Source organism: Chlamydotis macqueenii, chromosome 20 (genome assembly GCF_036417535.1).
Source record: "Chlamydotis macqueenii isolate bChlMac1 chromosome 20, bChlMac1.mat, whole genome shotgun sequence".
In the NCBI taxonomy this organism is placed as follows: domain Eukaryota; kingdom Metazoa; phylum Chordata; class Aves; order Otidiformes; family Otididae; genus Chlamydotis; species Chlamydotis macqueenii.
In genome coordinates this window covers 10,692,869-10,707,653 of record NC_141575.1, presented here as the reverse complement: position 1 = coordinate 10,707,653, position 14,785 = coordinate 10,692,869, and the positions used below count along the sequence as shown (strand labels likewise).

Here is a 14,785-nt window from a genome sequence, read left to right as displayed (position 1 = left end):
GCTGCTGTTCCCGGGGCCGGTGTTCTCTGAAGGACAATGTTAGAGGAGATACTTCACTATCACAGTCAGCAAGACGAGCAATTCTGTGCAAAGGAATGCGCTGGTGAACTGCAGCACAGCGTGCACCTGGTTTTGGTAGATGTGAAATGCAACGTGTTCATTTAGGTCCTGGTTAAAGAGTTTAAATTGGCAGTTTTAACCCTGCGTTGCCATGACTCAGCTGAGAGGCAGGAACTCAGCTGCACGTCTGTGCCTTTTGTTTCTCCTTTGGTGCCCTGCACATTTTGTAGAGACCAAGACCAAAACCCATTGGTTTTGAAGGATTCTCGGCAGCAGGAGCATCTGCTGGAAGGGCTGCGTGGACACTGTCACTGAGGTGGAAGAGCAGGCAGATCAGCAGTAGCAGGCAGAACATACCTGCACTCTTCCCTAGAACATGCCAGCAAGGTGGTTGCTACATTCTGATTCGGTTTTAACGCTGTTCCGGTCTTCACTAGTGGCGACACTGCAGGTATCGTCTCTCTTGTGGGCACAGAACAGGACAGAGCGCTTTTTTTCAGATAGCGCCTCTCCTGATCAGACAGGGTTATTGAACATTACCTTTACAGTAGCTCAGGGCCCGCCTGCTCGGAGGCATGGTTTCATTAGGCTGGCGTGAGTAATCTCAGCTGCAGCCCAAGCAAGGTCTGTGCAGGCTGCTCTCATCTGGAGAACGCATGGCTTGCCATCCACCAGGAATCACGGGCTTCCTGCGGAGCAGGATTCCTCATCTCAGTGCACAGTAGTGCAAGTGCTGGCAAGTTGAAATAAGGCACTGAGGCTCTGGGAGTCCTGCAGGAAAATCACTCGCGTCGTCCAGTGACTTACACCTGTGTGACTGCTGTATGTACGCTGTGACTGTCCCCTGGCAGGAGTATTGAGTCCCGGAATAGCTGTCAGTTGTCATCAAAAACACTGCTGTTCCTGTTACTGAAGCTGCTTTCCTTGACCATCACTCGGTACGTGATGCGCATGAAGGAGCCAGTGAGCAGCACGACAAAGAGGATGAGGAGCAAGGACCAGACCCCTGGTTCAATCCCCTTGAGGAAGCTCGGGCTGTCCTGGGGGATGGTGTTGGTCAGACTCAGCAGGTACCCAAGCGTCCAGGCAGACGATGCATCACCTATCTATTGAAATAAAAAGGAGGAGAGGTCAGAAGAGAGACAGACAGCGTGGACCCCAGCTGTGTTTCTGTGCACAGACCAAGGCCTTGTATACTTTATCTGAGACTGATCCAAGGATTAGGCTTGAAATGAGGAGGTCTCCCACCCTCAGTTCCCCCAGTGCACTCCAAGGCCTTAATTTCCCTGACTAACCTCACCTGGGGCTTCCACCCACCCCGCTGCCCATGGGCCTGGGAGCTCCATTAAAGCTCTGGCTTGGGCAGCTGCCCCTTTCCTGAGCTGTGCTGTAGGTGTGTGCTGCTCTGTCTGCTGCTCACTGACTGGTTTTCCCAGATGGACCTTGGGTCTTTGTTGAGTGGGGGTCGTTCTGTCTCTGGCCCTGTTGCCTGGTTGAACCTCAGACCTATGTTGTGGGCAGCTTGTCTCTGGCTTTCCAGAGTGGGCTCCCTGGAAGCACCTTGGACCTGCCTTGTTACGTTGCCTTGGTCTGATGATCGCCATCCGCCTGACTGAATGCTGATGTGGCCCTGCTCAGTGGGATCGTGCCTTCGCTGGTGAGTTGAGAAGGGGTCTGAGAACAGGCTTTCTTTTCTTTTGTGAAGAGGAGGAATTGAATCAATTCCCCCTTTCCTTAGGGGCTCCAGACCCTGAACCAGTTTCAGACCTTATAAGCCAGATAAAAGCCCTCACTAGTGAGGTGATTGCAAAGAGGTAGGGCAGCATCTTTTGGGAAATATTATCAGTGGTTTGTCCTTAGCATTAAGTGGTGATGGGCCGTACCTCCTTTCTGACTGGGCATGGGCTCTTAAAGACGGTACTGCTTCAGCGGAGGTTTTGACATCTGCATTTCAGTGGGGACCAGGGTAATCTCTAGCTTTCTGACACTGGTTTTCTTGCTTATTGAAATTGTGAATTTATTTTGCAAAATCATCTTGCTGGAGACACCTAGCTGGTTAGGGCTTGCAGGAATGGAGACAGGCTGGCTTTACTGAAACCAGCTCTCCCTTGTAACTGGAAATGCCACGCTGTAGGTCACTGACCTGCTTCTGGAATGCAGTCCAAAGAGACCCGTCAAAGTCAAAGCTGTATCCCTTAGTACTGAGATGAAAGATGAAGGCAGACGTAAGACAGTAATCAGCAAGCGTATCCAGGCTTTTGGGGGACTTTTTCACCAGCTGGTGTCATTTCCAAAAGAAGATGGAGACAAAAGATAAAAGTAGTAAACAGTCAGTAGCTGAATTTCAGGGCTGCTGTAACCTCTCCTCTCCTGCTGTGGGGCTGGAGGAGGGGTTTGTGTCCTCTGCAGGCTGAAGCTGTATTTCCTGCACTCTCTGGGCTGTGGTCTGGGAACCAGTGTCACCTCTTAGTGCCTTTGTTCCCATCTTATTAAGGACCAGGCGGTTCCAAGAGCAGCAGGACTGGCAGCCAGGTCTCTGAACTGCTTGGTGTGATTCTCTGCTCTGTAATTAGGCTGAGCTACTGCTGCAGCCTTTCTCTCCGTAGGAGCACTAACAAGATCTCTCCTCTATCTAGAAAAGAAAGCTTTAGGGAACTGCTTATGGGCTTTGCTACCTCATTAGCAAACCCTGTAGGAATTGGCTAATTTGAATGTTACTGTGGATGCCTGGTCAGTGTAGGTGCGAATAAGCCAACAACTGAGGAAGAGAACTTGGTTCCCTCATGGCTCGGTCTCCGTGGGCCCAGGTGAAGTGGGAAAGCCCGTGGAGTCTGAGCGGATGTGTTCTTAAGGAGAGGAGGGTAACAGGAAGACCAAGGTGATGTACAGGAGTAGACAGCCTCCTTGTTTACTCCTTAATATGCAGTAAAAGGTACTTGTGGCTTTTCATTTAATTAAGTCCAGGTGTTACCAGCTGGGATTTCAGAAGAAGGAAAACAAGTGGAGTCTGTTTCCTCAAAGTAAAAAAAAACTCCAAAGAAACAAAACAAAACTCCAAAACAAACAAAAAACAAAAAAAACACACACACACAAAAAAACAAACCAAAACAAAAAATAACCTCAACCACACCAAAACCAAAAACCAGGCAAATCCAAGTTTTTCCCTGGGGGAGCCAGTAGGTTATGGCCCTGGCAATCTGAGCCCCGTGGGCTTTTACAACAGGCTGTTCCTTGCTGCCACTGCCCCTGCACACTGAGTTATTCCACGCTGTCATGGTTTTGTTTAGTAGGGGGGGGCCTAAGGTGGCAGCTTCTGTAGGAAACTGCTAGAAGTTGCTCCCCTTTGTTCAGGGGACTTGGCCAGGCCTAGGGCGGACCCACTGCTGGCCAAGGCCGAGCTGATTGGTAGCAGAATGTCTCGTGATAACGCCTCTGCGATAACGTATTTAAGAATGGGAAAACAGAAAAAAAAAGAGAGAGAAGAGAAGATGTGAAGGAGCTGAGCGGGGGCAGAAGCGCAGAGGGGGAGGCGCAGGCCTCATGGGCCTTGCAGGCCTCACCCTCTGGCCTCTCGCCAGGTGGCCGACTGGGCCCGACTCGGTCCAGCCCGGCTGCAAGAAGTGGAGAGGAGATGAGAAGTGAATGAGATGTAAAAAAGATCCTGAGAGACACCTACCAGCCTGTTGTGAGGAACGGCTGCAGACACCAAGGTCAGTTCAGAAGGAGGGGGAGGAGTAATGCGGCTCCTGGCCAAGATTCCCCTGCAGCCTGTGGTGACGACCATGGTGGAGCAGGTTGTCCCCCTGCAGCCCATGGAGGTCCACGGAGGAGCAGAGATCCACTTGGAGCCCGTGAAGGACCCCGCACCGGGGGAGGTGGATGCCTGAAGGCAGCTGTGGCCCGTGGAGGGCCCGCTGGGACAGCTGTTCTAGAGGGACTGCACCCGTGGAAGAGATGACCCACGCCGGAGCAGTTTCAGGAAGGACTGTGGCCCGTGGGAGGGACCCCACGCTGGAGCAGGGGAGGAATGTGAGGAGTTCTTCCCCCGACCATGAAGCAGCGGCGTAAAACAACATATGATGAACTGACTGCAACCCCCATTCCCTCTTCCCCCCTGTGCCGCTCGGGAGGGGAAGGTAGTAGAGATAATGTTAAGCTTGGGAAGAGGGAGGGGTGGATGGAGGTTATCTTGTTCTCTGTCTCATTATCCTGCTGTTTGTAGTAATAAATGAATAGTTTTCCCCAAGTCGAGTCTGTTTTGCCCGTGACGGTAACTTTAAGGATTTCTCCCTGTCCTTATCTCAAACCTCGAGCCGTTTTTCCTTATATTTTCTCTCCCTGTTCTCTCGGAAGGTGGGGGGAGTGAGAGAGAGACTGCGTAGTCTGGTCCGATCGGGGCTGAACTACGACACACGCTTACCTCTTTGATGGACATTTCACAGAGCCTGGTGACTGCCTCGCTCAAGTCAGGAGAGGATGCAGTTTCTCTCATGAAGTCCATGGCATCAGAAATCACCTACAAAAGCCGCAGAAATAATCGTCAGGTTGGACTGTGCTCAGCATCTGTGCACACGGTGCCTCCAGGAAGGTGGCAGTAGCTGTGGGGTGCGTTGCTGGGATGCCCTTTCCGTGCGCCTGTGTTGGTGGTTACGGGGCCTCTGAGGGGTGCAGGGAGAACAAGCATGTCTGTCGCTGTCTGGAGATGGAAACGGGACTGCTCGCTTGCGTGCAGCAGCCTTCCTGGCCCTGCCTGGATAAGTAGGCAGGGCCTTATCTTCCTCAGCACCATGTCCATGGGAGGCTCTCAGGAGCAGGGAGCTGAGGAAATTTCTGTAATTCCTACCTCTAAAATGTTTGTCCTAGGATTTTGAGTTGGTCTTGGCTTAGCAACCAATGACTTTGAATGCTAGATTCAGAGTCTCAGATATAAGCATGCTTGTGGAGCAGGCCCAGGGATTTGCTAAGGGAGTGGCAGAGGATCTTCAGCTTCACTACAGACTTTGTTTGGGAAGATCTGCTCAAAACACGACTCCTGATTGCCCCATCCTTGCTGGCTCATGTGAGCTCCTTTATGGCTCTGTGGAGCCCAAAGTTTGTCTCACAAGCAGATGTTGCTGAGACATGGATGAAGAAAGCCCTACTGCAGTCCTTGGTGGAAAGCTGTGGTCCATGCCTGAACAGCTTTGTGTCAGTGAGGGGGAGAGGGCAGGAGGGCATGTGCACAGCATTAGCCAGAGCACTGGCTCTCTTGGCTAGCAGAGGGCACAGCATGGCTGTTCCCACTCTATTAATGACCAAACTGGTCCCATTTCATGGGTTCTTCATACCAGTTGCCTACCCCAGTGTAAATGAGAACCCACCAGAAACCTGGTCTGGAGGGGCTTGAAAACGCTGCCGAGGGAATGCTGGAAGAAGCTGCAGGAAGAGGAAGAGTTGAGCAGGCTTTGCACAAGTGTCACACAGGCGCTGGCATTGCTGGAGCCGGTGATGTTGAAGACCTCCTCAGGGCCAGGGGTGTCCAATGTGTCATCGCTGACAGCACAGGGCCCAGCACGCACTGACTGCCACTGCATTTCCCGGGAGTAGGCGAGGGGCCAGCAGGGATTAGAGACGGTTTTAGCACTTCTCTGGTCCTGGAGAGGTGGAATAAAACAGAGGCAGAAGAGAGGAAGTTGGCATCCTAGGGCTTCACAAAAGAAGACAAAATGGAACACAGTGAGGAACAGTTCTTCTCTGGCACCACGATGTTGTAATTGAGCATGCAGGCAGCAAAAGGTTTGCTGAACCTTATCTCAGGTCATCAACTGTGAGGCTGCAGCTCCTGCAGAGTTCAGGGCAAGCTGTGAGGCCTGGACCTGCTGCAGGAGGCTGAGGAGTCCCAGCCCCCCTGTTCTCCCTTGCACCAGTAATACAATCCCAGTGAATCTTGTACTCTTTCTAGTTGCAAGAAGAGGCTGCTCTGGTCTGCCTTCTGCATGGCTCAGCCCCTCAAGAATCCGTGTTTCTTATCTCTAGGAGTTCCCCCGTATAGCTTGGTGAAGTGGGTCTCCATGTGGGACATTCAGGTTTCAAATAAGAGGGGTTTGGTTTATAGGGAGGCAAGTCGATGGGCAGGGAGTAGTTTATTTCTGGAAAATTCAGTTTTGTCAGAGACTAAAATAATTCTGGAGTTTGCATCAGATCCTGCCACCTCCCCTTCAGGTGAAACAAAGTTTGGAAGAACCAAAACACCTGCATGTTTTCAACATGAAATACTGCTCTTTTAAAGACTGCTTCAGGGTTAAAGCCCGCAAAGGACACAAATACCCCAATGGATGGTCCCAGTTGGTTCCTGGGTGCTGCTGTTTAGGTTCCCCTTCTGTGGAGTTCAGAGAAGACAAGGGAAGTCTGCTTCCCTCCGCCCTGAAGGTGATCTTAGCACCTCTGGAGAGCAATTTTGTCCTCATATCTATTAAGTGAGGAGCCAAATAGAGCCTGCAAGTAAAACTCTTGAGTGGGCGTCTGCTTGGAGAGCATTGATTTGGGCATAGAGTATGTCTTACAAATGGACTGGGCTTTCTTAGGTGTATGCAGATGCCCTCTGTTAAAGACAGTGTCATTTTGCCCATTAGCAGCCACACCTTGTGCCGCTGTCATTCAGAGGGATTGTATCCAGGAGTCTGCTGGCAGATACTCACTTGGATGAGCCTGGAGAGCAGCCTGCTGCGGAGCTGGGCCGTGCCGTGGCAGGGGCAGCGGTGAGTGTAGACGTTGTGCGTCTGCCCGTACAGCTGCAGCCTCACTCCCTCTCTTGGTGCCTGGTTCTCTTCCACCTTGGAAGTGAGCTGGGTTGAGGTTTCTCCCACGGACAGGACTCCTGCCATCCCCTTCCTGCAGGGGACCAACTGTCCTCGCCAGTCATACTGACCCAAAAAGAATCAGAGAGGTCAGTTCATTCAAGGCCAGGTTGGCCAGGGCTCTGAGCAACCTGATCTGGTTGGGGATGTCCCTGCTCCTGGCAGGGGGGTTGGACTGGATGACCTTTCAAAGTCCCTTCGAACCCAAACCATTCTGTGATTCTATGATTCTTAAGACTTCTGCATCTGGGTCATGGTCAGATGCAAGCATGAGTGCACAGAGAGAGAAAGCAACTGTCTGCTACAGTGCAGCCAACTTTTTTTTTTTTTTTTTCCTCCCTCCTTCTCACAGCACAGGATGCTGAACCAGTGGCTTTGGAGGGAACAGAGGAGCTGTTGTACAAGCACTGCTATCTGCGCAGGGAGCTCCCCACAGCCAGCAAGAGCAAAGAGGGCTCACCAGCATGGGTGGCTGTTCAAGGCAATGGTCTTGGCAGGCAGGAGCAGGGGAGAGAGGAGGGGATGGTGGTGGGGGTGGGAATGGGAAGGAGGGTTCCAGGTGGGCAGATATGGGCTTCAGGTGCTGCCTTGATGCTAAAGTGATCCTCCTGTCAGAAGGACTCTGTGGTTTCATCTCCTGCAGTCTTTCAGAACTGATTTTGGCAGTGCTGAAGTTTGCAGTACAGGCTGGAAGGTTTGTGATGTAAGCATCTGTCCCTGGCTGGGGAAAACTGCGTTGCTGGCAGCAGGGCTAGCAATTCCCTAAGCAGAGCATGCTTGCTGCTGGTTATCAGAACTGCCTTTCACTTCCCTGATGGGCAATAACTCAGTCTAATCCACCCTTCTTTTGCTTTTTAAGTTCTTGAGACCCTTTGGCTTGAGAAGCCATGGGTTGAGAAAGGAAACTTAAATGTATTCTCTTTGTTAAGTGAGCGCCTTCTGAATGCAGACCAGGCGCCTACGCTGGGGACCCCCAGCTGTACTCTCACTAGCATCTCAACTTCTTGGGCTTTTGCTTTGGCAGCAGACGACTCTGCTTCTCTGTCCACCCTCCACAGGATGTCCTGTGGGACAGCTGGACTCCAGTGGCAATTCCACAGCACCCCACAGACATAGCAGCAATGCCTGTTTGACAGTGGTGCTGAGCGATAGCTGCAGCGACTCGGGGCAGCGGACTTCTTGTGGACACCCCAGGGCCAGGCTACCTATCTGCGTGGCCATCCTGGATGTGCTGTCCAGAAAGCCTCACATCTCTTAGGGCAACTGCATGAACGTGCCCATGAAAGGCTGTATTAGTCCTTCAGTGCAGTTTTAACCATCTCATATTATGTCCCTCAGCCAGCTGGTGTTGGATATAAGCCATCTCCTCTGAAAGGCAGTGGAAGTTGTGCTTAAGCATTGTTTAAAGTGCAGGGCTTTAACGATCCCTCCGCGTGTTTCTGTGGCTGTTTGTTAATGGGAGTTGCTCAGCTCAGTTCTCAGGCAGGATTATCCTTTACCTTGAAGAAGTTCTCCAGGACATAGTTAACTGCAACCCAGTTGAATGCTTCCTCATCTGGACTGGACAGGATTTGTGCCCCCTGAAAGTCAAAGGGGGATGACTTCAGGGCCACAGTCAGGGCTGCAAGGAGACCGTCAGAGAGGGTGGGATGGGTGAGGCTAAACAGAAAAGAAAAAGAAAGCACATTTGTTGTTACAGGGCCCTACCAGGAGCAGCCTGCAGTGGGGACACAGCTGCTGTGCTCCCCACTTTAGGTAGTAGCACAAAGACGCAATGACAATCCCACTCCTGCTGCTACTTCCCTCTCCTCTCACACAACACTGAGGGTAAGAGCAGCAGAGGCATGATTTGAGCAGTTGTGCCACCATTCCCAAATTCAGGAGTTTAGCACCCTCTGCCACTAAAAGATCCTGTGGCCTTGCCCCGCTGACCTGGCCCCCTCCAGACTTCACTTTTCCCCAGTGACTAAAAGGAGTTAAAGGTCCCAGTAAAGAGCTGACTGAGAACAGGGTCCACACAACTGTAGGATAAGGTGGATCTTCCCACCACTGCTCCCAGCCTGCTGACAAGACCCGTCCCTGCACACCCATAAATTGAAAACACTTCAGCTTCCAGACCAACAGATGTTTTCCCATGCGCTAATTGTGAAGCAGAGTTTACACAGAGGGGGAGCAGTCAAATGACTGTCATCCCGATGGCTGCTTGGGGGACAGCCGTGCTGTGCTCCCCTCGGGTATGTCAGGGCCTGAAGAAGGTTTACCTGACTAGCAGATTAGGGAGGAAACACTGCAGAGCAGACAAGGTGAGATGTGTTTACAGAATGATCCACGTGACGTGTGCTGATTTCTGGGGGTGGATTTGCAACGTTCACTCACTTCAGCTGCCTCATGCTGGCAGTTGCTCCCAAGTAGATCGGGGTTTGGCTGTGCTGCTCTGCCGGGATCTCTTTCCAGGCCCAGTTCAAACATAGCTCCAAGCTCTTCCCTACTTTCTGAGGAGAATATGCATAGTTGGAGACTCCCGGACCTGAGGACCAGGGGAAAGAATTAAATTTTCTATGGAAAGATGTGGAGGAAGTGTGAGAGCTGTTACCCAGGAGGTTGCTGTCCTAGGGCATGGTTAAAGACAGGACCTGTTGTGGGCAGAATGACGAAGTCCCTCCAGGTAGCCGTCCTGCTGAAATATGGTACAGGGAGAAAAACAGCACGAGCCTGTAAACCCCAGATCACGCAAAGAGAACCCAAGCCCCGCTTCTGAAGCGTCTTGTAAATGACCATCTATCAGCCACAAGACTGCTGCAACAGCTGAGGCTGTCTCAGCCCACAGAGGAAGAAATGTGACTTTCGCCGCTGTAAAAGGTAAGCAGAAGGACATACTGGCATGCCGATAGAGCTGAGGCTGATGTGTCACCTCTCTTCTCCAGCCACTTCCTCTTGTGTTGGTGGAGGTGGCTTCCGAGCCCCATGCCTGCAAGCAAGACACCTCTGCTGTAGAGGAAGCTGGTGCGGTGTGGGAGGAAGCTGTCTGCAAGCCTTGACACATCTTTCCAGCAAGATTCAATGGGGTCTCACATGCTGGTTTTGAACTACGACCCAGAAAGCCTCAGTTCCTCATCCTCTGGGCCACTGGTCTTCCTGGCTGCGTGACTCTCTCACCACATGCTTTGCCCCCCTGGGCCCTGTACAGGGCCGAGCTGCCGCTTCCCTGCGGCGAAAGGCTGTGACCACGCTGCCGTGCAGACAGAGGACAACTGCTCGCGTGTGGGAGAGAGACTTGCCTGGACCTCTTGCTGCTGCTGCTGAGAAGCTGCTGCGCTGAGCTACCATCTGCTTTTACCCCAGCCAGTGAGCATGGCAGCAGCCAAGGGATGCATACGAGGTTTCAGGGGGCCCTTATTGCATCTTCTTATGTGGTTTGTATTGCTTATGGGATGCAAAGGCACAAACCCTGCTTGTTGTGCAGCTGCCCTCCCACAGCACCCTGCTACTGAGAGTTCAGGGTTTCCCAGCATCCTGCTATAACTGGGCTTCAACATCAGAGCAAGATTGAGAGATAGGGAAGGAAAACCCCAAGCGTTAATGCATGAAACCCTTTCAGCTGGCTTCGATGGGGCCAGATGGATTCAAACTAGTGAGAAAGACCCCAATATTCTCCAAAACGTGACACCTGAAACCAAAGTGCTTGTGCTGTGACAAACATGCTTGTGCTGTCAAACCCTGGACAGGGAGTTGGAATCTTTGCACCTCTGTTGTCCTGGAGCTACAGGACTCACTGAGCAGAGTACGTGGAGGGGGCAGAAGATACCAGGAGCCACCCTGCAGCCAGATTTGTCTCCGTTGCTGTTCCCTGTCTCACCTGGGTGAGAAGCTCAGCAACCTTGGCTCTGCCACTGATCCATGTGGATGTTAGGACCAGCTCCAGCCCCTCTGTGCTTCCCTGCCCAAAGCAGGACTAAAAAACCTGTCACCTGCTACTGCCAAGTGCTCTGCCTTCCATCTCTGAAGGCTAAATCTGCCTGTGCTGAGGAGACCCCTGCTGAAAATAAGCAGCCTGTGCTTCGTGCTCACCACTGTTTCAGTGTGCAGCTAGATGATACAGGCGCTGAGGAAACTGCAGCCATTGTCCATGCACAGATCTCTAGGTTTCCATCCATCCCATACCAGTCCCACAGACCACCGAGCACGAACCAGGCACCTTACCTTGCTCGGGACAGGACCTGCACTCCCTGATCACCCCGGTCTTGCTTGCATTGGTGGTAGTCCACTGGTAGATGAAGAGGATGGTGTGGGATGGGCCCGCATCCAGAACAATGCCATACTGGAAAACCCCAGAAACATTCTAGATAAACACCACTGAGCATGTGCTGCTTTGTTATCGTACGGTTACCGAGCATTATGTAGGTATTCTGGGTGGCTCCTGCAGTTTTGGAGTTAGATTTTACATTCAAGCCAGAGGATGATGTAGATTTGCAGGGAACCATCTGCATTTCTGAATATACATGAGGAGCAGCAGCAGTGGAGAAACACCTAGAAATATCAGACCTATAGTGGCGTGCTCTGTAGCTGGTCCTGAAATCAGGAAGAGGGCTTCCACTGAGAGCTGAAGCCTCTGGCGCTCAGGAGAAACAGGTTCTAAAGCAGCAGGAGACGGCACTATACAGGCTCTCAGCTGATTCGGGGACTCAAGCTGCTGCTGGATTGGTTTGCTAAAAGAGATAAGGGTTTTGTGCGAGAATCGGAGAGTTCTGGCTTGTTCCTGCTTCTGAGGAACCTGAGACCACTGCATCTGTTTGATGTCCCACTGCAGAAATGGTGTGACGCGGGCTGGGTTTGCCTTGTTGCACGCCAGACCTGTGGGAGCTGCAGTGCTGGCGCCAACCGGCCCATACACTGTCCAACGCGGCAGCCCTGAGGAGACTGGGATGATGTCTTGGCAGAAACAGCAGCAGAGAACGCAAGATTTCTCAATGCCTTGTCCACTGATGGTTCTCCTGTTGCCTAGTTGTGAGGCCGAGGGCGTTCTCAGTCTCTTTGCAGCCCAGACTATGGTCTGTTTGCTGCTGTCTGAGCCTGCGCCTCTTTTGGATGTCCCCACACTCAAAATAGCCCTGGTGCTAGCCTAAGGTCTCCTCCTCTCCCCCATATTACATGACCCCAAAGTGGGACGTGTCCTACGCAGATGGGAAAGAACCTCATGAGAGCTGGGAGGTAGGTGGTAGTGCATGGTCTAAGCTGTATCCTGCACAGAAATAGTTGCAGCTGTGACTGAGTGGGAGGAGAAACCTCCTGAGAGGTGATGTTAACGCTGTCAGAAGGGTTTCAGCACAAGACAGAGCCTGGCTGCAGCCTCCGAGTGAAGCTGGCTGCCTGCTGCCTTGCTGGGAGCTCCCCAGCTGCACCAGACAGGCCAGGAGCTGGTGGGACGGGAGCTAGAGCAGAAATGCGGAAGGAGGATGGAGCTGCCTGCCTGAGCCTGCTGGCATCCTCCCACACCAGTGACAGCTCATATTTCTCGCAGGGACATGTTGGCTGAGGAAGAAATGAATGGTGTTGGTGGGGAAACCTGGATTTTTTTTTTCCTCCTTCACAAAATGAGAGGGTGCTGCTGGGAGCACAAGGGAGGAGAAGGGGTCAACACGTTTCTGCCACCGCTCAACACCAGGGAAGGGCAGAGTGTGGAGCAATAGGGGTTCTTTTAAAATCAAATTTTGTTTCTGAGAGGAGTGTGGAGGAGGGGTAGTATCTCTAAACACGCAGGTTAACCCACTTTTGTTCCAGTAAACCTTAGCGTGCCCCTGATCTCACCTCAGCCTCGAGCATCAAGAGGCAGAGCAGATGGGCATTAACCCCCCGGTCACTGGGCAGGTCTGACCTTGCTCTGTAGAGCAGATTGGCTCTTTGGTTAAAATCAAGAGAGGACAGAAGAGGTACAGGCATGGAAGGTAATTCTTTTTTTTTTTTAAAGACAGAAGCAGCAGTTCAGGGCCAAATTGCTACCAACTTCCAAGAGGGACCCAGTTCTTTCTCTCCACTGACACCACTGGTGCCTTGCCGCTCTGGGGAGCTCCTGGGGAGCCTGCACTGAGCATCTCTGCTGGATGATATCCAGCCTCCTTTTCCCTGAGCAGCCAAAGGGGTTGGCTTGTTTCTGGTTTGAAAAGCTACCACATATTGAAGGATTCAAGCCCATCCTTGCAGTATTGTTCTAGTCCCCTCCTCAGTTTGTTGTTTCGGGCTACTGACTCAGTCAGTAGTGCAATGAATGTAAAAAGCAACAAAACACACCGGGTTTTAGTTTAAACGCCCGGCTTGCACAAAGGAACAGGCAGGTTCTCCTTAAGAAGCAGCCCCACAGACAAGGAGAAGGTTCTCTGCTTATTGCCCCCCTTGACCCCCGGCTTGGCCGCCCCTCGGACGAGCAGATGCCCTTACCTTAGTCCTGAGAGGGGCGATGGGCACGTCCTTAGTGGAGATGCAAAGGAGCATGATGCCCGTCAGACCCCCTACGATCACCAGCCAGGGGGGAAGGAGTTCACGCCAAGACATGAGGCGCTTTCTCCTTTCGCAAAGAGGCAAAAGAGGAAGCAGAGGAGCAGCAAACTAACAGCAGTTGATTTTTACAGCCTTTAAAAAGAGGAGAAAGGCAGGGCTGGGGCCAGACTCTGACTTCGGCGCAGCCCCAAGCCACAGGGACCACGAGCAGTGCGTGGACCAAGCTGTGACGCGGCAGGCAGTTCCCCATTCCATCGCTCCGCACGATGAATGAAACAACGGCTCTGTGCCTGTTCCAGTGCGAGCTTTGCAAAGGCAGCGGTGCAACCTCGAAACTGCCCCAGGCGACGGGGTTGAGGTAAACAGAAATGTGGGGTTAACTCAGCTGTGTCACAAGCAGAAAGCAGGCAAACCTCATCCGTTTGGTATTCTGTGCCTGGCAGGGCTAGCTGCCAAAATTAGGCAGCTAAGTACAGAAAGTAGGGAAACTCCTTGTCACTGGGTTTGCTTTATATCTGAGGGCTCCAGGGTGGATCTGAGGTGCTTCTCTGAAAGTACGTGTCCCTCAGGTTGGGGCAGAGCACAGACACTCTGCCCGGTTCCTTCAGACTGCTCCTGCCTCCTCATTCGCTCTCGGGCGGCACTCGGGACAGGAAAACATCTGCCCGTTTGGGTTTCCACCCGCAGGAGACTCTGGCTGGTTTGGTCTTTGCTGTGGTGGGGAGATGGCAGGGGCTGCTCACCTTCAGCAAAGGTGACTGTACGCCCCTTTCTGACAGCCTGCCCCTCAAACAAAACCAACCCCCAGACTTTACAAAACACGTGCCTGCTTCTGCCTTCCCGATGCCACAAAGAGATGTCCCCAAAAAGAGAATTTCTGAAGAAAAATGTGTTAGTCCCAGGAGAGGTGCTTCTTTCAGGCTGTCCCTAACGGTTCCACAGTGACTGGTTCTAGGAATAAAAATGCAATTCCTTTAACAAAGTGTTTTTGTGTGAGCTGGACCATTAATTGGCAAAGTCATCTTGTCCCCACCAGAGGACTTCACCAGCCAGGCCTCTGTCTGCAGAACTAAAGGAATGACACCTTCTTGGTTTTGCAAGGGTATTTGGAGGCACATCTCTGTATTAGAGTTGTTTAAGCAAAGTGCCAGAATTGCCTCATCTTCCTGCAGACTTTAGATTTTGCTGGTCAGCAACTGGAATGCATCTGCAAATGTCCTGTGACAGGACAAGGGGTGATGGTTTTAAACTGAAAGAGGGTAGGTTTAGATTGGACATAAGAAAGAAATATTGTACCGTGAGGGTGGTGAGGCACTGGCACAGGTTGCCCAGAGAAGCTGTGGATGGGCCCATCATTGGAAGTATTCAAGGCCAGGTTGGCCGATTGCTCATGCCCC

The 14,785-nt window shown here is 52.1% G+C and overlaps 1 protein-coding gene across 1 annotated transcript; it reads right to left on the bottom strand.

The window, feature by feature from the left end:
* Window positions 1–147: 147 nt before the first annotated feature.
* LOC104486326 (ectonucleoside triphosphate diphosphohydrolase 2) lies at window positions 148–13,442 on the bottom strand. Its single transcript, XM_010128989.2, has 9 exons — window positions 13,329–13,442; window positions 11,097–11,214; window positions 9,273–9,423; window positions 8,396–8,555; window positions 6,738–6,962; window positions 5,421–5,693; window positions 4,481–4,576; window positions 2,204–2,338; window positions 148–1,166 (listed from the first exon to the last, which is right to left on the bottom strand). The coding sequence occupies exons 1-9, from the start codon at window positions 13,440–13,442 to the stop codon at window positions 936–938; spliced, it is 1,503 nt and encodes a 500-aa protein (XP_010127291.1). The 3' UTR covers window positions 148–935.
* Window positions 13,443–14,785: the final 1,343 nt, after the last annotated feature.

Bases quoted from the DNA above. Each gene is read 5' to 3' on its own strand.
- LOC104486326 (XM_010128989.2), bottom strand. From the start codon at position 13,442: ATGTCTTGGCGTGAACTCCTTCCCCCCTGGCTGGTGATCGTAGGGGGT. The intron at 11,215-13,328 runs GTAAGGGCATCT...GGGGTTTTCCAG, and splicing joins TCGCCCCTCTCAGGACTAAG to TATGGCATTGTTCTGGATGC. The intron at 8,556-9,272 runs GTGAGTGAACGT...TTTTCTGTTTAG, and splicing joins GCCAGCATGAGGCAGCTGAA to CCTCACCCATCCCACCCTCT.